At 42.1% G+C, this 26,152-nt stretch overlaps 2 protein-coding genes across 8 annotated transcripts in view; both read left to right on the forward strand.

The window, feature by feature from the left end:
* The first annotated feature begins 321 nt into the window (after positions 1-321).
* nmu (neuromedin U) lies at positions 322-5,417 on the forward strand. Its single transcript, XM_076727231.1, has 8 exons — positions 322-501; positions 1,582-1,637; positions 1,730-1,777; positions 1,870-1,923; positions 2,118-2,147; positions 4,159-4,212; positions 4,304-4,346; positions 5,291-5,417. The coding sequence occupies exons 1-7, from the start codon at positions 354-356 to the stop codon at positions 4,337-4,339; spliced, it is 426 nt and encodes a 141-aa protein (XP_076583346.1). The 5' UTR covers positions 322-353; the 3' UTR covers positions 4,340-4,346; positions 5,291-5,417.
* Positions 5,418-8,360: 2,943 nt separating this feature from the next.
* Positions 8,361-26,152, forward strand: part of clocka (clock circadian regulator a) — a 28,026-nt gene continuing 10,234 nt past the window's right edge. For 4 of the 7 annotated variants that reach the window (XM_076726416.1, XM_076726422.1, XM_076726420.1 and 1 more), the window contains exons 1-12: positions 8,361-8,472; positions 14,289-14,375; positions 22,680-22,901; positions 22,998-23,089; positions 23,362-23,421; positions 23,658-23,806; positions 23,902-23,993; positions 24,105-24,194; positions 24,302-24,422; positions 24,566-24,679; positions 24,768-24,886; positions 25,538-25,620. In XM_076726416.1, the coding sequence (XP_076582531.1) occupies positions 23,070-23,089; positions 23,362-23,421; positions 23,658-23,806; positions 23,902-23,993; positions 24,105-24,194; positions 24,302-24,422; positions 24,566-24,679; positions 24,768-24,886; positions 25,538-25,620 (848 nt within the window). In that variant the 5' untranslated portion in view covers positions 8,361-8,472; positions 14,289-14,375; positions 22,680-22,901; positions 22,998-23,069. Of the gene's footprint in view, positions 8,473-8,693; positions 8,821-14,288; positions 14,376-22,679; positions 22,902-22,997; positions 23,090-23,361; positions 23,422-23,657; positions 23,807-23,901; positions 23,994-24,104; positions 24,195-24,301; positions 24,423-24,565; positions 24,680-24,767; positions 24,887-25,537; positions 25,621-26,152 lie in introns of those variants that run through there. The other 3 variants (XM_076726417.1, XM_076726421.1, XM_076726418.1) reach the window with 3 other exon arrangements.

The raw sequence follows: 26,152 nt of genomic DNA on the forward strand, positions 1-26,152 counted from the left end.
CTCTTTACTTACCTTTGCTTTGCATCACTTCATCACCTCATACCTCCGCGAGGCGTCACGTTCAGCCAAACTGTCCATCAAATCATATAACTTTCCATGCGCACTTTTCATGCGCTCCAATGACGCAGTCGAGTGCGCCAGGGATGTGTGTGTGTGTGTGTGTGTGTGTGTGTGTGTGTGTGTGTGTGTGTGTGTGTGTGTGTGTGTGTTTAAGCGCGCGCCCGCGTGTGTTGTGTAGTGTGTGTGTGACAAGAGCCTTCATATTTCTCTGACGTGAGACAGAAACTCTCAGAAGAGCAAGAAGTCAAGCGGGCAGAACCAAAGAAGACGAGAGAGGCCAGCGAGAGCGGGAGATGAGGAACTTCCAGAGCCAAAGTCAGCCCGCGCAGCGCGGAGCCGCCGGCAGCCTGCACAGCCTCAGCAGCGGCGCCGTCACTCCACTCAGCACGGCCGGCGTCACCCTCGCAGCCCTACTCATCCTCACCATCCCAGTCTGCAACAGTAAGTCACACACTGTTTTTATCTTTCTGGCAGATAAAGTCTTGCACGTGTAGCAGCATCTTAACTTTTTTGTCTTTAAGTTATTCCATTTTAAGGTATCTATCTATCTATCTATCTATCTATCAATCTATCTATCTATCTATCTATCTACGCAAGTATAAGATAAACCAAACAAAGATGATCTTTTGTTTGCTCTCAAATTTAAGATGGGAAATCTGGAAATTCACCATGTAAGGAAGGAAAATATCAATCAATCAATAAATGAATAAAATAAATGTGTAGTAACATTTTATCATTTCAATGATTCAAATAATCTAGTTAATTTGAGACAATAATGTAGTTAATACAAACTTATAAGGATTTATTTGTAGATAAATACATGAATAGAGTTCAGGAATGCAGGTTTTTTAATATCGTCTTATTTTCCTTGAGAATACTGTATTTTCACATCTTTTGCTGGTCACTCAAAACTGTAAAAAAAGGATTTTATTTTTCCCATCCATCCACCCATCACTGTCATTCCTGCTGCTGAACTGATTTGATATCAAACTGGCAGCCAGAAATCTCACTCCGGTGTTGCAAACCTCTGACTCGATGTTGAATCCACTATCTGACATAAAGTCGCGAATGATTGAGACGTGCGTGGATGCAGACTGACCGACACTGATTCTCGTGATGTCAAAGTGGCTTGTAATCAGTTTTGGGGCGGTGGTCTTGTAACGTTGATGTTTTTTCTTTGTGGATCCAGATTAGTGGGTGAGTGTTTTTTAAATCATGAATATCTTCAACGGCAGCAAACTTCCATCAACATGCTGCACAATAACTGCCTCCATGATCTCCAGGAAAGCTTTTACTCTGCTAATGGACATCCACTGAAATCACGGAGCAGAGCATTAACAAACAGTCATAAAGGAGATGCTGCTCGTCAGCAGAGACTCTACTAACTTGCAGCTTCTACAGTACATCTCATAATGCTTTATCACTGATAATAAAAAGCACACTGTTGCTGTCCCATGTTTATTTTCTGACAGTGAGCATTACATTAACGGTGCGTTTCTGTGTTGTGGTACGGAACAAAAGGTGCTCCAGCAGAACTTCAGCAAGCCACAACAGATCAGAGGCAGCTACTCAGCCAGGTACGCAGCATGCTTTCACACTTTCACACTTTCTTTCTTCCTCATCCTTCGTGTCTGTGCAATTCTTCATCGTGCTCTGTGACGCTCCACAGATAGACGCTGTGTGCTCGTCCTACCTCTCTGCAGACCTGAAGTTTTGGGTGAGTGGGCTGCGATTCTGTTTGTTTTCATTTTTTACAGAGCTTTTATTAGTATTCTTAACAGCTGCTCTTCTTTTTGGTCTTTTTCCCAGACATCTGATGTCTTAGGAGAACTCTGTCTCTTGATGCTGGTTCAGAAGTCAAAGGTAACTCATACCCCATAACTACTCGTTGAATATCTCCGACGAAACATCATGGCAAGGAGCAAATATGTTTTGCCAAAATGATTTGATATGAAACAGCTCAGTGAGATGTTGATTGTCGATCATGTCTGAGTAGAGCTTTAAGGTACAAAGATTCATCGACGTCGACCTAAAGCCTCGTCTTCTTGTCTTCTCAGGAGCTGAAAGTGCGAGAAAATAGTAAAAGGGTAAGTACAACTTATTATTCTCTTACTATTTTCCCTCAAACGGTTAGACTAGACCCACAGAGACATGTCATAAGATTAAACCTAATGACAAACTCTGTGTGTGTGTGTGTGTGTGTGTGTGTGTGTGTGTGCGTGTGGTTGTTTATTTGTTTATGTCATGCATCATACGTGCAGTTTTTATTTCATTACTCTAGACAACAAGGTTCTGCCTTGTCGCAGGGGACGGTGAGTGAGTTGAACGACAGATCTGCACTGTTGCAGTTTAAAACTGTGCATGACCTCTACTCTTTGTGGTACTTTTCAAACAACTCGATCTGTCGAATCCACTTTGCAAATGGTCACACTTCATCGTAAAAACCCAAACGCATGCAGGTACACATTCACCACACAGAAGAACTGTGACGTACATTCATGCATGGAGACAAATACTGCGACATGTATACAGTACTCACACAGGTACACAAACATAAACACCTTCCCAGAGTGCTTGTGTCCCTTGTTCTGTGCTCTGCATGTCAGATGCTTATTCTCCTAAACCAGGAACGTTTTGTGTAGGAAGGTGACAGCATGGCCCCGCAGACAGCTTTATTTCTGGGTTGCATGAGAACCTGAGTTATGTTTTCTGTTCTTCACACTGGAGAGCACAAATATCCATCAAGAAACCAGGGAAAAGTTGCAAAAATTGCAGAACTACAATATTAATACTCAAAATGTGTCTGCAGCTCTTTATATTGCTACTTGATCATTAGGGAAATATTAAACATTAAAGTACATTTTGGTGATTAATTGTGGGATTTCTGCTCATGTAGAGAGCTGCTTCTCAGCTGTGACAAAACTTGAATGAAATGTCTCCACTGTCCAACACCAGACTCAGTGTGAAATGAGCTGCATTCGTTTTCCTTTATGTGCATATATGCTGAAACCCATCACAACAGAAAACATCCAAGGATGCACGTTCACTTTCACAACAAAACCATACGTCTCATATGAAATATGAAGTTATCCCCCCCTCCCCTCCTTCACCCGTATGTGAATAATGCAGAATGCGATGCGTTGATCGTCACACTGATGAATGCTGAGGCTGCAACGAAGGAATTGCTGCACCGAGGAAGCATTTGTATGATGTTTGCGTTTCAGTGTTGCATGTTTATCAGAGAGAAACAGAGATCATCTCTGCTTCTGAAGACTCCATATTCTGTACTTTCCTGTATGCTGGAGCTGTTATTCATGCTTGTGTGTCTGGCTCTATCTGTGTGTTTGTCAGACCCCTGTGTTGCACCCTCTCCTGCATCTAGTTTCTCAACTCCATACCAGAAGAGAGAAAGGAGTCTCAGTGCGCGTATGTACCACCCTCGTCAGTTTTCCTTTCATTCTCCATTTTCGTTTTTGCTGTTCTGATGAAACAAAGATATTTTAAACAGATACTTTGTTTTTTTAGCATGCAAAAAAACTGCATGCAATCAGCGGTGCAAACTGACGTGAAATCCTATCTTCGCGTTCAGATGAATAGAAAATGATACAATGTGCAGCCCGCACACTGTAGACGTAGTGTGTTGTAGCTTCGCACACTTGTAACATATGTTTATATTAAAATGCATGTGCTGCCTTCTGTGGCTGATCTCAACGTATGTTTTCCTCTTCCTGAGCTTACATGTCAATAATGCTGTTTCATATCGGGCAGCTCTCCTCACTCTGTGTACGCACTAGGTCTACATTAGCTGTTCTTTCCCAAGCTGCGAGTAATTATGGTCTAAAATTAGTGCAGCTGACAGGTGAACTTATCCCTCATTGCTATCAAGCGCTGACATTCGCGGAGTGGACACAGAGGAGTTGTGAGGGAGATACGTGGAGAGTGTTTGTGTTGGAAAATCCAGATGTGAACGTTTGAGTGAGTGCTGTCGGCTTTCTCCTGCTGGAGGAGAGTTGTACAGTAGCAACGCTGAGAAAATGGCAAATAAGGCGAGGACATTCTTCTATTAAGTCAAACTCTGTGGTTTTTGTGTCCATACAGGCCGAACTCCAGGGACCTGGGGGGATCCAGAGCAGAGGTTACTTCCTCTATCGGGTATGAACGTGTTTATGTCAGGAAATAATAGAAAACATATTCCTCCAGATAACTGATGAACAATCAGTAACATTTGTGTTTGCACTTACAGCCACGAAATGGAAGACGATCCTTAGAATATGAGTAAATTAAAGGTAATACTAAAACTCAACATGCATGGAGGCAGTTTTAAATGGACGTTTGAAAACTTCAGGGGCTTTTAGGAGGGGAGGAGAGTCGGAGAGATGTTATTTTGATTTTTCTTCTGGCTAAAGGAAGGCTAGTTTGATTTATGTGGGAGAGCAGATTTTTTTTATTTTTTTAGCTCCTCTGCTGTAATAATCTTAATAGAAATGCAACTCCCCAAAAATAGGGACTCTGTGTAAAACATACAGAAAAACAGAATGCACTCATTTGCAAACAAGCTGTGTTTTACGAAGTGTTCCTGAGCTCATGTATTCATCTCCTTTATCCAATCATGTGTTCACAAAGTAGTGAACCTCGCTCCATCCTCGCCTGTGAATGACTGAGCCTTTCCAGGATGCCCCTTTCATACCCAATCATGATACTATCACCTGTTACCAATCAATCTGTTTACCTGTGGAATGTTCCAAACAGGTGTTTTTGGAGCGTTCCACATCTTTCCCAGTCTTTGAAACGTGTTGCTGCATCAGATTCAGAATAAGCAGATATTTACAAAAATCAATGAAGCTGATGAGGAAAACATTAAATAAACTGTCTTTGTGCTGTTTTCAGTTGAGTTCATGTCAAAAGCAAATGATCACATTCTGTTTTATTTATTTTTTACACAATGTCCCAGCTTTTTTTTTTTTTGCAACACTGTTAAATTACTGTGAGATGTAAAGGGGAGAGGGCGCAAAGAAAATGTTCATAATTCTGGGGAGGACAAGGTTCACCTCCCCTTAATTTTCATACAGTCCCTAATTGCCATCGAAATCCTGTCATTATCCTAATGGCAGCAGTGATTGTTAGTATTAGAATGAACCATAGGCTCCTAACTCCATGTTGATATGGGGCTATAATATCAGAGAAGTGTTTTTATAATCATCATCTAATCATGGGTATTACTGTGTGGTAGAGTCTCCGCCTCTGAAGCTCAGCGTACAGAGACAACAAGACCCTGAGACCCGAGCCGCTGCACCACGACTGAGTGACCTAAACTTCAATCACAGCCCTCTGCCACTGCTGTATAGTGATGTCTGAATGTACACAAAGAACATGATTAAAATACTATTCATTTGTCCAGATTTTATTTTATGTTACGTGTGTCATTTGCATTAAAACGGCTATATTGCGGTTGGGTGTAGTTGTCTAAGTTTGATTTGACATATTATGAAGAAGAATCAAAAACATGTGCATGAATGAAGGTTGATACAAACAATCTTAAAAACTCTTGTATATTGTACACTGAAGTAAACAGACTTCAGGAATATTTTAACCCTAATGATAAATAAAAGCACTTATAAGCTTATATATACTGTTAAATAAAAATACAAGCACATTTTCAAATGTTCATACATAAGAGAAAATACTGCAGCTTTTATTTGTGTCCTGTCCCTCATAATAAGGCCCATAAAGTAAAGAACTCACGACAAGCAAAGATCAAGCAAAGGCGCTTAAAGAGAAAGTCATAAACTCATGCAAGAGTATTGAGAATATTTGGATTGATCATGTTTTTTTTTACTTTTTATTTCACAGAAGGGACAAACCTATTTCACTTCAATTTACAAAACTCATGGAGTCAAAATGAAAACCATAATCCCTACAACACTGAGAATTAGTTATTCTATTTATTTTTTCTAATTCTGTAGAATTAATAAATTCTTTTTCTTTTTGTCTTCTTCCTTAAAATGTGCTATTTTCTACCCTGGATATGTAATTGCTGTTATCAACAGTAGATGTCACCATTATCGGTCAGATAAAGCTGAGATCTGAACATCCAGCGTGGCTTCACTGCTGGTTTTATCCATGTCTTACATTTGGTATGTATGTATGCAGGTAGGCCTGTGTACGTTCTCATTAACCTTTTAATATGCTTCACCTGCACAGGCGTGAAAAGAAGATAAATCCCAAAAGATGCAGATTTTGCTCAGTTCATGCTGAGGCCGTGACATTCCTCAGCTGATTGTGTGATAATCCTGATAAAACTCTGACATATGAAAGATGACGGATATAATCAAAGATCCAAACAGTTCAAGAGAAGTAAATTATTAGTATTCTGTGTTCCTCTGAGTATCAGTACAACATGGCAGGAGTTCTTTACTGGTTCAGCTGCACCACAGTAAACCACACGGCACACTGAGAGGGAACATTTTACACAACAGAGCATTTCTGGCCGTGTCTCAGTGTCCTCAAGATGGATCCAAGACGGAGTGCTTGCTTTTCCAGCCACACAGTGTGACTTCACCACAAACAAAAGTAAATGTAAGTGTTTTCACAATAAAGTTTTAATTAGCTTGAAAGCCTTTAAATTTTAGAACACAGTGGGCTACTGTGTAAAACACCTCAGGACCTCTGGCCAACACAATAAAACAAAACACCACTGCATTTACATCAGGTTGGACTCGAATCAACACTGTCAGGCTAACTTCCAAAATGTTTCCTGTGGATGCTCAATGTGACTCATTTCACCTGGAAAAAAGAAAGAGAGAGATTGAGAACAAGAGTGCTGAAGAACATAGTGTCATAGCTGGAGTAATAGAAAAATATTTAGGACTAATTTGCCCATTTGACATCCTTCTAGGGAGATAAGAACACATGAGTATAAAATCATATAAGAATTATTTACAGGGCTTATATTTTTGGAGAGTTTTTATTAATTCACCAGAAAAAAAAGAAGTGGGTTATTTAGTCATTTTCTCTTTGCAGCCACTTGTCGATTAGATCAGATTCAACTTTATTGTCATCGTCAGAGTGCGACACAGAGACGAACGAAATGCAGTTTAGCATCTAACCAGAAGTGCGAATAATCATAATATACAAAAAAATATAAATACATGTAAGCAGTGCAAGTGGCATGAAGTATAAACAGTATAAACAGTATGTAGTAGGTGCAAGTAGTGCAAGTGATTTCTATTAAACCATAAAAACATGTGGAAGACAGTATGTAAGGTGACATGTGCAACTTACATCCATCACATAAAATCAACATGACCACTTTGCAAGAGAGGCTTGCAGGAAAATCACTGGATGCATGCAAATCATTTATCATCATCAGTATACACAGAGGTGCTGAGCAAATCCTGAGTTTAGACGCTGTAATGTGACAAACAGCGGAAACAGCGCCCCCGTCGCAGCCAGTGGTCAAAACGGTACTGCAGCTTTTGCTACTTTAGCTGTTGCCATGGTGATGAGTACCACGCCGGAGATGGGGACATGCTAAAATAATCTGGTGTCTAATTAATCAGAGAACCCTCGAGCAAAGAGCAGGCAGGGGAACCACTACTGAGCAACACGGTATCCTGATATTCAGAATTAATTTGTGTTATCTGAAAGTAAATGAATCAATAAAACAAACAAGCATAAATAAATTAATAGAAAAGTTCATCTGGAGACTCACAATAATCTGTCCGCCCGGCCTGAATGAATGGCGGAATGACCATAATAAGAGATAGCATTTGAACCTATAAAGCTAAATCTTTGGATTTGGAAAAGAAGAAAAAGTTTAATTCTGTAGAAAAAAAAAAGTGCGATTCACTACAGACACATTTTAGAGAAAATACAAAATATGACTCAAGTGGAATTTAGTTTGTAGGACTTTATTTGTGTTTATTTATGTAAACGGATGTAATAAAGAAAAAAAAGCACTTTAACAGTGATGGGGCTAATCTGTCACCCAGACCATAGAATGCAGATTATTTTACATAATATAACATTTGTCCAATTAAGGCAAGCAAAAAAAAAAAAAAGCTACAGAGGACCACTTTTCAAATTCGCCTTTCCACAAGTGGTTGAGTTTAATGTGACAGATTTCACCCACACTGAAACAACATGAACAAAAAAAAAAACAAAAAAAAAAAAACTACCCAATAACGGCCCTTAAGACAGCTACCTGCGTGTGACTGTCCAATCCAGGTGATCTAACTCGCCCTGGACGTCGATCACCTCCCTCTGAGCAGACCTGTGTGATCTGGACTGTGGTGGTAGGCCCTCTTGGCTCCAGTTCCAACTCCAGTCAGCCTGCCTCAGCCCTGCGCAGTCAACCGTCAGCAGCGCCACTGGGTGCAGGGATATCCCGATGAAAGGGGGAGACTGCTCGGGGTAAGTGTGACATCTCTACCGGTGAACTCCGCTCCGTGTTTATGTCGCGTATACGTGCAGCTTCTGTGTGTACCGTTAGTACACGTTAAACCGCCAACGGAACAGTTGTGCTTCGGCTTGTTTGGTGACAGAGACTGGCCAAAGGCCCGGTGACCCACATTCTTATCTAATGCTGCATGTTAGCTAGCTAGCTCCGGCTAAAAGTGGGTTGACATACATTCAGTACATTGTTGCGGACGAGTTGAATGCTCGCTACATTATATTATAAAGTCGCTAGCCGGCAGGAAACGCCGGCTGTCTCGTTTGTCACGGATAAAGGAGCCTCGGCGGTGTGTGTCATATGTCGCAGTAAGTGTGGTAAACTACAAAGCTGTTGTTTTGTTGCTGTAATTGACGTTAGCAAGTAAGCTAGGTGGCGTTAGCCTTCTAGCAATCACTGCCCGGTTTGCCGGCCGGCTTCACCGGCAGCGGGGGGATAAGACCGATAGATGTGCTGTCACTTCAAGGCACACTTCAGCTCAGGTGACTTAACGTAACTGGCAGCCGCACACATCTCACCGGCATAGTCTTTTCCACATTTACTGCCTCTTTTTACGTGTATGTGTGTCTTTCTTTTTCCGGTGTTCATAGATGTGCGGCAGCTGCGTTTCTCTCCGCTCTTGTTTTCGCACGTATCCGCTCCGCTGCCCATTCAACAGATATGAAATTGATCACATACTCGCTTCGTCTATGCATTTGCTGTCCTGCCTGTCAGGCTCGTCCACAACCGCCTTGTTTGAGAGGCGATTTGGACCTGGATCGTGAGATGTTAACAGGGCAGGAAGTGGATGACTTGTTGTACAGTCAGGTAATGGGTTCAAAGGAGCTGAACGTGAAATAAAGGGGGAAGAGTAATGGCTGCTTCGTGTTTGGAGGAACTTTCACTTTGCTTTTTAAAAATGTTATCAGAATAAACCGCAGAGGAAAGATCCTTTGTATTTTCAATTATGGAGAGTTCTTCACAGTAATGAATTGAGGCATATGAGATAAGATAAGACTTTATTGATCCCACACTGGGCAAATGAAGCCAGCAAGTATTACAAAGAGCAAAAACAGTGGCATAGAAAGGTCAAGATAAAAAAAGTATACAGAAGATAAAAAAAAGGCATACAGGACAATGGAATAGGAAATCAAGTATGTATATATGTGTGTGTCATATGTTGTTTTGCCTGTGATTGTATACGGTTCATTCAGACTGCAGCATGATGTGATGTGGTGCTGCACATAATGCAATTATATAATGAAGTTATGTTTAATGGACCTACATATATCATCCACTGCAGCGAGTGCATGGTGTTTGAGATAATGTTCAAATGGTTTCTTTCACTTTAAAGATTATGATAGCATACTTTTTGAGTGCCATTCGAGGATAGTCGAGCTGGTTTAGTAGTATTTAAGTCAGATGTCTGACTACTCCATGCCAGCTTATAATGCAGTCTGATTTGATGAAGGGTGATTAGACTTGTTCCAATGTCTTATTTCTATGAGCTAAAAGTCTACAAGTAATTCTTTTACAGTGGTAAATGATTTTTAAAACGCATTGCCAATTCCCAGGTGACTGTAAAGACGAAAAGCAATCAAAATCAGAGCGTCACCTTCGAGCGAGGTTAATTAATAATATCTCACAGGCGTGTTTACACACCGTGGAGATTTAGTGATAAGGTGTGACTACACGGAGTTGTTTCGGGCTGTTAGTGGGTTTTTGTCGCTGGTGCAGGTGAGGAGAGGCGAGTCCATGCTTTGTCTGTCCAGTCTCTATTGTGTTTCACTGCTGCTTGGCGTCTTTCACACATTGGCACATGTTTATCAAGTTTTACAAGTTACTCCAAGCTTGCTGTAAAAGCTAAAGTACTTATACATTGACACTTTGGATGTGTTTTGTGTAGTATATACTGCAGTTCTGGAAGAATAGCGAGTAATCTTGGCAGCACAGCGCTGGCAAGTTTGTTTTTCTTTAACAGGGGACGGGGTGGGACTGACAACACCGTCAGAAGAGGGGGGGAGCACACACACAGATTACATTATTATGTGCTACGCCTAATAATGTAATTACTACACGCCTGTCATATGAGGCTTTGTGTGCCTGTGATGTGATGTTCTCCGGCTTTGGGCTAATGCAGGCAGCTTGAATCATTCAGTGGACTAATAGAAAGTGGTGGCACTGCTGGTGCCGTATGGTTGATGCTGATAGCCAGCAGATTGGAACAGTCCTTACTGATTAGAGACCTGTTAATGAGTACTGAAGTTTGGAAAATTGCAGCAGGCTGTATTGTAGACTCCGTGTTTTGCTTCTGCAGTTGTGGTGGAGTAAGTGTAATCATCAAGGCCTTGGGCTTAGTGCAGTGGCTTTACATGAGAACTGGACATTCACTGCCTCAAGGAGGACTCCTGTAGCGTCGTTACCTCGGGGTTATCTTCATACTGGCATCAGTGAAAAACTTCACGTGCTACAGCAACCAAAGTGGTGCAAAATTCAAGCACCGGAGCACAAACCTCGAGGCAGTGTTCGCCAACATATATAATTAATTGAATTAGTTTGGGTCGACCATGTGTTTGCAGTAGTCTGTCGTACCTGATACCAGCTTTAAGACTTGACTGGGTTTTGGCATGGTCCTTGCCTTAAGTGACCCTGACTTTGACGTCATCTGGAGTTTTCTGCAGTTTAAAGCCTGTTACTTATCACCTGAAAAGGTAAAAGCAGAGAGTTTTTAATCTGTATGAACACCTGACTGATGAGGTTTGAGAAGTCGGCTCTCTCAGCAGTGACAGTCGTTACTTCTGCCTTCATCTTATTATGTGAAATATACGCTGAAATGACTCAGGTCAAGGACGCCCAGTGCTTCAGTGTTTTCTTTGTGTTGAACACCAGATTAACCACATTTAGCCTTTCCATTCTCCTTAATGTTATTGCCTGCAGATGTAGGAGACAGCATGTGACTTTGTCATGACAGCCGTGTAATATGCTGACTTCATGAGTAGAGCCTTGTTATGGCTACAGACTGATGTTTCCAGCTGACTCCCTGCAGCAGATAATATGGTGCTGCCGGTATTTGGTCTGAAATTTGTGTAATACACACAGTAATTAATGCTGTTTGTTGAGATATATTGCCTTTTGAAATAAATGATTACTTTGACTCTGTTGAAGCAGGCTGTTTTGCACGTCTGTGTTATGTTTTCCTGCGTGACTTTCACTGCATTTGCAGAAGTTAAAATGATCTAAGGAAGTACAATATAGTTGTATTTACCCAAAAGACCTCTGATAGCCAAACACATCAGAGCCCATTTGTTACAGACTTGATCTGAAACACACCTCCAGATCGACTGACACCAGGAACTACGCTGACCTCGTTCATTGCAATGAGGAACTATGTCATCCAGTGCAACTTTATGGCCCTTTCGTGTGGTTTTAATGTGTTTTCAGACAACAACAGTTTTATGGCACAGGCTTTGTTGAACTGTGATAACACAAGTGTTATCTACACACATAACACATATTAGAAATGTAATTTTCTAACCCAATTAATCAACGTCAAAACTTCTTATGAAGACAAGGCAGCAGAAAGTAAGAAGTACATTTTTTATGAAGTCATTTTGTCAATAAATACACACTCAAGAGATTAATGATCAATTCTGCTGTTTCCCTGTGCTGTTTGGCTTCTTTGAGCTCCAAAAAGAGGACATCCACTGACAGCAACATCAGCTGCAGAGAAATCCTTTCGCCTCACAGGATTGTTTCCGTCAGATTGAGCTTTTTCTGAGAGCTGAGAGGATTCTTCCTCTCCAAGACGCAAATCGGATCCACAGACTTTGTCAGCAATTATTTCTTTTTGGCTTTATCACCAAAAATATCGTCGAAATAATGTTCCATCACTTGACAAATGACACGTCTGTGGAGTTTGTCTCCATGTTGATGAGGTGAGGTGGGAGATGTTTGATGTTGAACTTTTAAGCTAGTTCAATGGGTTACTGATCTAATGGATGAATATCTCTGCAACAGATAATAAGACACACAAAAACTCTGGCTTTTAACTCAAAACCAGACACAACAAGTGTGTCAGTTAGACTCCAGTCTGCCTCATAAGTGTAGTGTCTTCTCTGTATCACATTATTATCACCACTTAAGTGCACAGAATATGTTTCACCTTTAAATATACACGAGAAAGCAAAAATGAGACTTGCTCAGCGTCTTTCCGAGAGTCACTGCTTTTTGTAAAAGTGGAAAAAATTTGACCTACATGTAGATCAGGGGCAATTGAAAACTGCCTTAGAATGACTATCTGATTTGGCTCTGATCAAGTAGAAATGGGTCAAGTCTATTGGGTTTTCCCTAAAAAGTGATGGTGGGGGGGAGAGATGCATCAGTGTTATCTGTCGCATCAGTTTCGTTGTTGATGGCTCTTCAGTACTTGCATTAGACATCAGCAGATCAATTTGACTGTTCTGAAAACTGCAACTGATACAAAAGATGTGACGTGTGAATTCACACTTCTTACACTAATGACACGAAGCGGCCTTACATTAAAACATAGAGGGTTTAAAGGCAGTGTGAAGGATTTAATGGTATCCAGCGATGAGGTTGCAGATTGCAAACAGGGATGGGCGATATGGCCAGAATCAAATCACTGTGTGTGCAATTTGATATCATGGTATACCGAAGTGTAATGGAGGTGCATTATCGCCACCAACTGTTGCTCTCAGGTCACGTCAGACTGTGGTAAGCGGTGGCATTGCCAAAAATGTGTGATCTCGTGAGCCAGCTTGATTGCTATATTGCACTGCCCGCCCTGTAACAGAGACACTAAAGCCATTTTCTGATATGAAATCAGGTCTGGACATTGCCCACAGTTTCCTTTTCACACATTTGGCTCTTTTGTCCTTGTCGGATGTGTTCTCACTTACTGGAAATACGTTTGGTTTAGGTGAGGGGCGGCGGTGGGGTGGAGCGTAAAGGAGGAGGAGGACTGTAATGATGACTGATATCAATACTACATGTATTTGGATTTATCCGCAATATCAGCGAAAGAGTGGAAAGTAATATACAGGCAAGCTGAAAAGGGTATAAGTTCGGGAAAGCAGTGCATATAGTGTGAATGACAGTGTGTACATATGCATTAAGGGATAGCTCCCGCAGTGGAAACGCTATTGCCAAATCTCTACTGGTGAGCAAATGTCTGCTGTTGCTCTGTATATCCTGTCATATCCAACCCTAATTGCAACCAGCTGAAACCCCTCACCTCACCCTTTCCTACAGTAGCTGCTATAAACACAAAAAATGTGCCAGTTTTTGGTTTGTCTGTTCTGGGCTACCATAGAAATATGGCGGTGGAACATGGTGGGCTCTGCGGAAGAGCACCCGCTTACTCTGTAGATATGAGGAGCTCGTTCTAAGGAAAACACGAGGATTCTCACTTCCAGGTGATGAAACACAGATGAAAACACAGTGATGAATATTATCCTCCATTTCTGCCAGTATAACCCTCGAAATGCTCCTCGCCGGACCTTTAAATGAAACTGTCTGGAAGTGGAGCCCCTTTTCAGCTGATGAGCAGGGGCTCGGGTTGTGAATGAAGAGACGTGTGTGTGTGTGTGTGTGTGTGTGTGTGTGTGTGTGTGTGTGTGTGTGTGTGTGTGTGTGTGTTCAGAGCTGCTCTCTTATTACTGCAGTGCTGTGGGAGGCTCACGATGACCCAGATGTTTTAGTTCTGATTCAGTAATGTGAGTTTCTCAGCTCTAAGCTGCTCATTTGTAAATGTAGCTTTTCTCTCGCCGCTCAACAGGTGAAGAATTCAGACGAGACGTGACTCCAGCGCCGTCCGTCATGAGCTGAAACGGTTACTCAATTAACCATCACTCAAAGACAAACGGTAAGACGTCTCGGCCTTCGCTTGCTGAATGTTGAACTCGGCTGTGGCAGTGGACTGTGTCAGGGTCAGATCAGGAAATGGACAGCCTCGGTTAATTAAGTCTCGCCAGGACCGGAGCTGTTACAGAGACATTATTCAACCACGTTTCAGTGATGTTCTGTTTTTGATCTGCAGTCTGTCGTCGTTTCTCCTGAGTATAATGCATATGGAACTGAAATGGTGTTGACTGAGTCGCCAAAGCATTTCAGATCATTTTCTCACGATAACGTGCAGCTATAAAACTCCTGAAAGTACCATCCTTTGACCGCATCTGCTGATACATTTGATTATCTTATTGCTGTGCGTGTGTGCCAGCTGTTGGTGTGTCTGTGCTCGCTTGTCTGATAATGTCAGAGTCTGTCTTTAACATAAACAAACATCTCTCATTCATAGTCTTCGCCTGGGTGTTAAACGTGCCTTGTATTGACTGGTTATCTGTTCAGTATTACCCAACTAGGCTTAAACTGTGGATTAAACTCCATAATTCAGAATATGACATTAATGATAATGGCTGCCTTGTGTTTAGTGTATTTGAGTTGAGTGGTTTTAATCTGTACGGTCAGTGTGCTAAACTTTGGCCAGACTCTTCCACAAGTCAGCGGTGGTGTCTTTACTGTGACTTCCTGGTTAGTAAATGTTCATCTGCAGATTTCTTTAGTGCTCCAAGTACTATTTTCTCTCTTAAGTGTATCAAAGTCGTATATCACGTGAAGTGGTTAAGGTACTCGTCTGTCAAAAACTCTTATAAATGCAGTTGTAAGAACAATACTTTGCATTCACATCTCAAGATATTTGATCATAAAACAGAACAAAAAACACTCATGATGAAGTAAATGACACTTAGTAATAGTAAATGTTTAGTTTATTAATGAGTCTGAATATTTGACAGTTTAGGTTAAAAGCATTAGCATTAGCATATTAGCCATACAGTATGTAAACTTGAAAGTATTTTTCAGGTTTTTTTTTTATTGGAGTGTGTGTATTGTAAGAATACAAGATATAATTGTTGTGTGACAATATACACATACATGGTAGGATTATTGATAATGACGTAGGTTAACGACAGATTAAAGATGATATATTTGGGTTGCAGGAAAGGGGCGAAGATCACGTGGAGCATGACATTAGCTGTAATTCAGGGCACATGTAAACCACTTTAGGTACACAAAGACAAGATGACGATCAAATTTGTACAACATATTTATCCCAAGTGTGATGGAAGTTAGTTCATGATCTCTCATCTCTGAAAAGCAAGAAAACACAGTGATAGTCTTTTATAAATGATATATATCTGTATGATAAATGTAATAATGATATATCTATTCCTCCTCCTCTCCTCACTGTTCTCCTGGAGTTTCAATTCTCCTGATTTCTTTCCCTCCACATGATGAAACATCAAAATCTGCCCGTTATTAAAACAATGATCATGGCTCTTTGTGTTTTATAAATAGCGTACTTATTCCACATATTTGTGAGCTGTGTGTAAACAGAGGCAGACACGAAGACACACACGCACACACATTATTTTGCCTTTGGCGTAAAAGACAGCAGTTTGTAGTTTGTTGTCCAGCCATACTTCTAAAAGCAGTGTAGCTCCAAAGCTGTCTTTTACGACCATCTCCTCATGACATTCAGAGCTTCACTTTCTAGTCTCTCGTGACAGATTTGAACACTTTAGAGAAAAACGTTGTGTGTAAGAATGCTGTAACCTTGTGTGTGCCTTTATTGGCAGCATGCCTCTTTTTGTACCAGAGCAGCGTAGAAAATATTCCAGAAATCCCCAAGTAGGCAGCGTGAAAAATATATCATGATTGAAGTATTTTTCAAACATGATGCCCAATACGGACGCAGCTAACGCTTATTTTTACTATTGGTTGACAACAAAAATGACACGTGTAGTCTGCAAAAAGTCAGGAGGTAGTTAAAGTGATCAAATCACAGTTTCTCAGAGCCCAAAGAGGCGTCTTAAAGGCAGTTTGTTTGACCGACCGTCGAACACTGATACAGTTTATGATGATAGATAAGATATTTAAATTACAACACAGACAAAAGCAGTAAATCCTCACATATGAGAAGCTAAACTATTAATGGATAAATCATTAATCGGTTAGTAAAATAGTTTCCTGTCAGTCGACTAATTGATTCATTGACTAATTGTTTCAGCAATAAAACCAGCAGCGACAAGTAAAAGCGTCGACTTCAGTGCGTGTCTGGATTGTGCTTTGTGAGGTTATCGGATCCTCTATCGGTTGTTTGCGAATTCTGCATGATGAATCATGTTTAATTTAAGGTGGTGCTGTGGCGGGCAGACTATGGAAGAGCTCGCTTTATCTGAGATTAACTGCAGTCAATAAAGTGTGATTTTGGCCCAGACAAAGTAGGCTGGGTGTGCCTTGACACTTTAATCTGTGGAGTATAATATAATGCGGTGCAAAGTCTTCTGGAAAAGGACAAGGCCATATGCTCACATAGAGGAAAGTCAAGTGAAGGCATCACTTTTTTACATTTATAGCACGTCAACTTGTTTAGAGCACTACTGCTGTACACTTTATTGAGTGGTTGACTGGTTAGCATAATTAGCGTTTATATGCCAGATTGAGTGCGGGCGGTCAGATGTCGGTCATATGTTTTGCTCAGAGATTGTGATCTTACAGGGCTGTAGGTCTGCAGTCAGCCTTGATTGCTTCTCTTCTGCTGCCAGTCGTCCTTCTGAACTCCGGTGACCCACTTGGCATCGGTATGAGGCCCCTGGCTGGGTTCTTGCTCTGCTGGGACAGGAGGCCAGCAGCAGTGGAGGGGCCCCTGCCAACCACTGCTGCTTGCCTCTCAAACATTCCAGTCTGTGGGCTGTGGAGAGAAAATGCAAAACAAAGAGTCTTTTTGTGCTGCCGGGCCTGTGGATGTGCGCGCATTGAGTGGAAACACAGCTGGCTGCCCAGCGTCGAGGGTTTGCTTGGTACAACTGAGCAGCAGTATGGTGGGCAGTGTTGACAAGCGTGTGCTGTGAATTTTAGTGCACGCAGGCCAGATGACAATGACATTATTAAACCCATCCTCAGCTGCATCTCACGTCCCTGTCGCGAGGAAACATGTACGCCCGTAAACTGAGGGAATCTATCGCTGTGCGGATGCCGCCAGGATGTGCAGGCCTTGATGTCCTCAGACAGGATGTGTGACTGACTAAATCATTCGTTGATGTGTTTCTGTTGATTTGTCTGACCTCCTTGGCTGTGAGTCTGCTGCTTGCCGGCTGTTCATAACTGCATAACATTATCCTAGATATGTCTTCATGCTTGGAACAGAATGAGAAGGAACACCCCCTGCTCCTTTATGTGCTCTTAACCAAAGACAGTAGAAATACTGGATGGAGCATTCAGGTCTGAAAAGTGAAGTCACTGCGGTGGTGTCTTAAACCTGCATCTGTTTGTCTGATGGCCAGCAGGGGGCAACTCCACTGGTTGCACAAAGAAATCTGATTGTATGTAAGCTTATGAGAAAATGACTCTAGTTCTTGCTTGATTTATTACCTCAGTGAACAGTTTCCTAGTGAGTTTATGCTCTCAATCTCTAGTTTCAAGTCTTCAGTATAGCATTTTGCAAATCATGTCTGAGTTGGTGTAAAACAGATGATAATGCAGGGTTTGCTGCAGCGTGGCTACCTTGTGAGTGACAGATCAGATCCAATCAGATTAGAGGTGTAACAGCGTGTATCCATATCAGCTCCACTCTCGGCCAATTATGGTCACTTCTAGCTCCAAAAAAACAAAGATGGTGACCGAAGGCTGACGTCGCGGTGACTACGTCCACTATTTATTATACAGTCTGTGCTCCTAACCTAAATACCAAGTCTGTTTTGTTGTACACTGCACAGTATGCAGAGTGAAGTCTACCAGCACCAGTGAGCTTTAACTCTTAAACTGCTGCCTCAATTTAATTCTTCCTAGAAATCTTGTAAAGGCTGTGGTCTGTGTGGTGACACCTGCGATCTTAAAGGGTTCACAAATCCCCCTGCTTTCGCATGACAGGATGTTATGTAGATGATGAAGAAAGCACAAGGGTTGCTGTGACACTGGAGCTTACCTAGACATGTGATGCAAGACATACCAGACAGTCCTGTCTGCAGACGGGGTTTAAAGGTCCAGAAAAATGTCCTGTTTTGAAAATATCGGATAATTTGAGGTATTTTAGGGGCGGCAGTCAGTCCAGTTAGTTGATGACTGTTTTGATGAAGCTCCATTCAGATATTTTTTTCATGCACTGGGAGTGCTTTGTACTGGGAAAATCCCATAATTTTCTTCCCGCTAACATCGAAGACCTTGTGAATGCCTGAAAGAGCATTCAGGTTGACTGAATAAGTGCTTGATTTGTGAGCTCTGTCTGCAACTCGCGTGGTCTCTCTTGTGGCTCTCTGGACCTCCACTTAGGTTTAAACTAAAATGCCTTGAAAACTATTAGAGGGATTCCCATGAAATGTAGTACAAACATTCATGGTCTCCCGAGGTTTAACCGTAAAAAACTTTCATCCCCTGACTTTTCATTTAGTGCCTTCAGCAGAGCAAAGCTCGACTTGGTTTTACTGTGGCTGAAACAGGATGCATCCTTTTATTTGAATTTTAAGGAGCTGTGACCTGCCTGTGCGTGCAGATCTGCTGCTCCAGACTTTGCATATCAACAAGTAGTTCCTGTCCTCATTAGAGCGGTTGTCTAATACGCTGTGATATTACCCTGTTTGGTGGAGCATTAAAGTACAAAATCCCCTGGTGGATATTGATTACAGTCTTAGTTTACATTCGGATTTTCATCACTGGGCACATTTAATATGTCACCTATTATTTGAATTCTGAGCTTACTGCTTCATAAGAGCAACGCATTTTCTCCTTCATTCTCTACAGTTTGCTCTGTCCTCTAATTTAATAGTAGAGCACTCTCCCTGATGGAGAGAGTCTGCTTTATAATACAATAAGGATGGGAGGGATCGCTTGTGATTGGTTTCCTCTGAATGATGCAGAATGATGAAAGAACATCGCAGTGATGTTGACGTGACACGCGTGTTCGCGCCGTGCTGCACGGGTCGACCTGTCACAGTGTTTTACATCCACAGACTTAACACTCTCGGCAGTCTAATGATCCTCAGCGTATGATGGAGGGAGTATGAGCCGTGGAGGAATTCAGCCAGGCTATTTTCTCTCTGCACGGCGAGGCCGGTTGCTATGGTGTTGCCCATTGGCACCGTTGCTGTGCTGGCATCTGAGCGCGGGGTGTGGCGGGGTGCGTGACGAGCGGCGCCATAGATCCACTTCAGAGTGACTCATATCCTCAGAGCTCTGCTGCCCTACATCTGAGTGTGCATGCACACACCCACACACGCATATACTCTCTCTCTCAGCAGACGCTCAACAGTGCTGTGTGAGCACTCGAAAAATTATGATAAAAGAGTGTTTTCGGTCTGTGACTTGATGTGTTTCAGGGTGAAAATGCTTCTGCCTGTGTGTGGCGTGCTAATTTGAATACGTCTGCTTGTCCACGGGGTTGACATGACTAAAAACTGATAATTAGCTGTTGAAAATTCAACACCTTTACACGTCTGCGACTCTTTTTTCCTTGACGTCTGTTCCCGTTCAGGCTTAGAGAACACCGGGACGCTTTGGCATATCATGTGATTAAATAAGAAGAAATACGATACGCAGGCGGCGCGATTCCCCGCTCACACCTTTTGTGAAGGTACTTGCTGTGTAAAATGCTCGGCTTTTAGAGGATTTGGGTTGACAGGGAGTGCAGTGTTATTGGTAAGAACAGGAAGGTGTTGCCTGTGGAGCTGTGATTAAGTTAGATCGGAGGAGGAGGAAAGTAGGTCATTGGGCCAGCAGGTCAGTGAAGCACAGATGACATCACAGTTATACAACCTCTGCTCTCCGGCTTACACAACGCTCGCTCTGCTGCAGCTACTGCTGCTGATGCACTAGTGTCAGTGGTTAACGTTTTTCTTCCTCCTCGGATTTTGCTTCATATCACTTGTGGTTTTTTTTGTTCATCTTCTGGCACCCAGCGTTTCTTTTTGCCTTTTTTTCAGTCACTCATTATAGCTAGCCCGACTGCTTTCAGTATGCTGTACAGCAGACATGTTATTCAGTAGGTACTTAGGGTGTATATAAAGCTCTTTATTACAACTTTCCTCTCCTTTTGAGATGTCCTTGGCTGCGTGTGCTGACAAAACAGTAATCTTTGGTTAGGCAGACATTCTGCAGCTTTTTTGTGTCACACACACAGCGAGCAGAGGAACAACAGTGCATAGCTGAAAGTCATCGGGGCATGATGAAGCCTACTCCTCCTCGTACTGTCATTTTTTCCCCTTGCGTGTCTTAACATGAATGAGTAAATACTCACAGTGCTGACTTCCTTTCCTTGTTTTGATGTGCGCGGCACAGTTAATTTAAGCCTCAACACAAGTGAGTGCGGGTGTCCCTCACACATACACTGTGTGACCGAGTCTCGGTCAACTGTTCATAATAAATTTAACTTCACATGAAATCCTCAAAGTCTGTTTTTATGTATTTTATTGTACTTTTATGACCTTTATGTAGACAATGATACTGTTTTTTTTGAAAACCTCTTAGTGCTTCTAAAATTGCATCAGTGGTGTTTGGTGCTATTGAAATACATATTTAAAAAACCTCAAAAAACAAAGCAGAAAATCAGAATCAGATCAAGTAACAGAGCTCGGTTTGGCATTTTGAGGACTTGACTTGAAATGAATGTGTGATTATTCCAGTTATATCAGGAAGTGCAGGTGTGTTTTGTTTTGTTTGGCTTAACCAGATGGTGCTCACAATAACTGACCTTTATTAAACTTTTCTGTTTGCTAATATGACTTTAATATATTTGTATGACATGAATGGAAATGTCATCTCTGCCGTGATAGATGGAGAATAACACTGAAGGGATTTTCTCACCAACACAAATAGGCCGTTATGGTGAGAAAACCTCCAACACAGGTTCTGACCGTAATTGGTTCCTGAAACAAATGGGTCAAATATTTAGGCTAGAGACCCAGCGGGCCTTCTTGTTTTAATTTGGTCATCTATTGTAGGCCTACCTGCGTAAGGAGAGTAGTAGAGTCAGGTGATACGAAGAATACACCGGCTGTCAGTGATAGGTCGAATCTATGACTGTAGATATTTTTGTTTTTTTGGCTGACTTGAATCAAGATAGGTGCTTCCATGTATCTGCCACATCAGCGTTTAGGGTATCAAACCGTAAAAGCCTCTTCCAAAATCTTGTAGACTTTTGGATAATGATGCGGGTCACTTTAAGGGAGCTATCAAGGAAAAGCTCACTCTTCTACCAACCTGTCCCTTTGCTGCCAACTGTTCACATCAAATCAAACTATTTCCATGGCAAATATTATTATGGTTCCCTAATAGTTCTTAGAAAATTGAAAGCCATTGTCCACTGCCTCTCGTCTTCAAGCTCCACTGTGATCACAGAACTCTAGCAGCCAACCCAGGCCTGTCTTTGTTCTGTTTTGGTGCAGCCATCAGCTCAAGTTAGATAACTTGACAGACTGACCGGATGTGGCTTGTGCCATTTTGGGATGTGGTTACAAGCCCTCAGCCTGACTGCGGCAAGCAAAGGTCCATCACAGTGCATGAGGGGATAGCTGTCCATCTGGAGTCATAGGGGATAAAAACATGTCCCATACTGTCTCCCGTATTAGACCGTCCAGACAGCTTTATTGTGTGGCAGTGAGTGTAATTAATTACATGTTATGTGTCCATGGTTTCTCCTTTGGAGACCTCACTTTGGTATGCTGCACTCTACCCTTCATCTGCAGAGCTGATGGACATACTGATTATGAATTTTATTGCGCCTTTAGTACCTGCCAGAAATATAACATTTATGGAAAAATAAACATGGACACCATTTTGAAAACTAATGGCAATAAGAGTCTACAGCCATGCTAGCAGCTGTGTGAAGCTGTACGTTGCTAAATGCTAACATGCTCACAACAGTAATGCTAACAAGCTGATGTTTGCCATGTTTACCAACGTGCTTTAGCATGCTAGCATGCTAGAGTTGAGAGTGATGGTATTTCACTCTTAATTAAAGTGGTGGAAGGACATTTTAGTTGTAGCCCTGTAACCCAGCAGGGTTTTAGCGAGATGATATTTTGCTTCGATCTTGCCATGTGGACAGATTGATAAAACTCCAGTGTGAGATATTGAACTTGACTAATGACGACATGTGTGTTTTTCTGACCTCTTACAGACTCAGATGTCGCTGCCATGTGCTACACTCACACCCGAAGCAGACGAAAAACTCTGAGAGACCTCTCGTCAACTTTCTGCCCTCTGATTGAGGAAACTTTCAGTGACTCTCCTCCAAGACTCACCGAGCCTCTCCATCACCACAGTGTGTCCACCCAGACCCTGCCTTCCTCCAGCAGCGCCCTCCTCATCCGCTCACAGGACTGGCTGTACTGTCAGTAAGGTAAGATTCTACCATCTGATTTGATTCTGTTTGTGATCAGCGGGATGTGATGAAACTGTTCAAAGTTGTCATTTTGTGTGTTTTTTTTCTTCAAAGGTTCATTCACAAATGCCTACCTCACGATTAAAAGGACCCTCTCCGACACTGCGACCCTGAACAGGATACAAAATGACCTCGAGCATTGACCGGTGAGTCAAACGTTTGAGTTACCTGCAGGTTTAAACACCCTTTTCTCTTTAGATGGATTCTCGACCCATCAATCAGCTAATTGGTTCAGCACGAGATAAAAGTCACTTTGGGGATACGGTGTCTAAATTCTGTGTGTTCAGTTTTATTCTTTCCTACTTTTATCTCAGTATTAAAAAATAGATGAAGGACTTTTATCAAAGTGGTCATAGAAGATAATTAGAAAATGAATATTGGAGGGTCTTCTTCAGCTGTTGGTTCGTCTGCTCCGCAGGGACGATGGCAGTATCTTTGATGGGTTAATGGAAGAAGATGAAAAGGACAAAGCAAAACGGTAGATCCCTGTGGCCTGTGTTCAGATCAAGACATTCAGTGTCATTAACATCCATATTATAACGACTTCAAACATAGATCCACCACCTGACCTACTGTAAATCTTAGAGGTCTTCATCTGACATGTCCCATTGTCATCACAATAATGCAGCCTTGCTCATGTAGCTGTAGCCAATACCCAAACTACTGTATGTTATCAAGAGGAAGAAGTGCATCACACTGTATCTAAACCCGCAGCGTGTCCCGTAACAAGTCCGAGAAGAAACGCAGAGACCAGTTCAATGTCCTCATCAAGGAGCTGGGCACCATGTTGCCGGGCAACACCCGCAAGATGGACAAGTCCACAATTTTGCAGAAGAGCATCGACTTTCTGCGCAAACACAAGGGTGAGGAGCTGTCATGGCCGCCAGGTGGTCCGTTTGTCATAGAGATTGAGAGAGTTGTGGGTCACAGTCTTCATGTGTCGTGTCTCCTTTATCAGAAATCGCTGCTCAGTCAGAGTCAACTGAGATCAGGCAAGACTGGAAGCCTCCTTTTCTTAGTAATGAAGAGTTCACTCAGCTGATGTTGGAGGTGAGCTCAGAGCACTGCTAAACCCGGAGTGCATAGTCTTAACATGGTCTTTCTTTTTTTGGATACTTGCCAGAATGTGAGTGAATTAAGAGTGTATTTTGTCTCTGTCAGGCATTAGATGGATTTTTCCTTGCAATTATGACAGACGGGAATATAATCTATGTCTCAGAGAGTGTGACGTCTCTACTAGAACACTTACCTGTGAGTATAATGTGAACTGATGATAATATGGAGTCATTTTTTTAAATCTATAGCAATGCCTGCATTAACTGTCCACATGAGTATTAACGATACTTGATGTGTTTCAGTCTGATCTTGTGGATCAGAACCTGTTGAACTTCCTGCCCACGGGGGAGCATTCAGATGTGTACAAGGCTCTGTCCTCTCATATCATGGAAGGGGAGACGCTGATGCCCGAATATCTGAAAAGTAAGTGAAATATTTTATTTGCATGTTTGCATTTCCATTTATCTTCTTATGTGATCATGTGTTTTTGTAGTATATTCACAAATCCGAGGGGCCAATTCTTGTCCTAAATTCCTATTTTTTAATGCTCTGATCTTTTCTTCTAGCAAAAGATCAACTAGAGTTCTGTTGCCACATGCTTCGAGGGACGATCGACCCCAAAGAGCCCCCCGTGTACGAATATGTCAAGTTCATTGGAAACTTCAAGTCCCTGAATAATGGTGAGTGAGGCTGCTGCGCACAGACTGTCTAAACGTGGAGTTGAGTTTTCCTTGCTGTAAACTTTTCCCTTGTTTTGTTCGTCACCAGTGCCTAACTGTACCCGGAACGGTTTTGAAGGAGTGATCCAGCGATCGCTTCACTCTGCCTTTGAAGACAGAGTGTGTCTCATAGCAACTGTGAGGCTTGCCAAACCGCAGTTTATCAAGGTACGAATCATCAGCCGTTCTTCCACTTTCTCACTTCTCCTTTTATCTGGTTGACACACATTCGGTTTCAAGCCTCAGTGTATGAAAAAGGTATTTTTAATTAGGACAGAACTCAACAGTAATGGCTGCCCAGTCACCCCAGGCGAACACGTTTGGGCTCCCGTCAAGCGTTACGTGCAGTCCCCTGTTGCCGCGGTTGCCAACCACTTTTCCTTTGTATAAAAACTCTTTATCTCTTTTTCTCCTTCCCCACTGTGCAAAAATCTTCCACCCCGCTGAGTTGAAGAGCTGCTGTTGATTTTATTTAGTCTGTTGGAAATTGGGCGTGTGGAATAAAATCAAACACAGACCCATCAGCCTCGTGAAATGATACAGAAGACGGTGCTAAAACTGAGAGAGCTGAAACTGAATGAAAGAGAAACAGAAACTTGTGAGGCAAAGTAGTGCTGGACAAACAGGAGATTATGAAAAGCTTGTGGCACAACACAGCAGCATGTGCAGAGTGAACGCCGCCCAGAAGAAGAACGCTGAAATCTGACTCATCTTGTTTCCTGCATGTTCAGCTCAACAATGGCTCAGAATATTTAGCATTTAGTAAATGTGTGTTTCAAATAAATGTACTTTCTGTGCTTCCGCCTCTGTCCTTCACAGGAGATGTGCACTGTAGAAGAGCCGAATGAGGAATTCACCTCCAGACATAGTTTAGAGTGGAAGTTTCTCTTCTTGGACCACAGGTAGGCTCCTCGTTTCAGTGTGTGTTTTTCATTATGGAAAAGTGTATTTTTGGAATTGCTGATGTTCTGTCACACCTAACCTGTTTGGTTCAAATTCAGTCACACTTTGGTGCAAACTAAACCGGGCTGAGACGAGAAGAAAAGGACATAAAATGCCTCTTTTTTTTTAGTCCTTTTCTACCTCTTCATCACTGTTTGGGATGTACAAGGTCCAGGTTCAGTCTTGACTAATAGTGATCATAGTTAGCCATGTCTCTGTGACTCCAGAGATAAATAAACACATGAAGGCCTGTTAAGTCCTGCATACCCTGCTGTCAGTCACCAGAATGAGCTTGTCTCCACATGGATTATGATGATGCAGAATGACATCACCAAAACGCTCCAATCAGTGAGTTTTTCCCCTTGGTCTGGACCAAATAAACTGATCCACCGGTGTGAAAGCAGCCTAACTGATGGTTAATTAATAAAGACACACTGCAGCTGGTATGTCTTAAAACCAACCAATGTCTCAGGGTCTGACTGCCTAGTTTGA

The sequence above is a fragment of the Chaetodon auriga genome, chromosome 3, assembly GCF_051107435.1.
Source record: "Chaetodon auriga isolate fChaAug3 chromosome 3, fChaAug3.hap1, whole genome shotgun sequence".
Lineage (NCBI taxonomy): Eukaryota > Metazoa > Chordata > Actinopteri > Chaetodontiformes > Chaetodontidae > Chaetodon > Chaetodon auriga.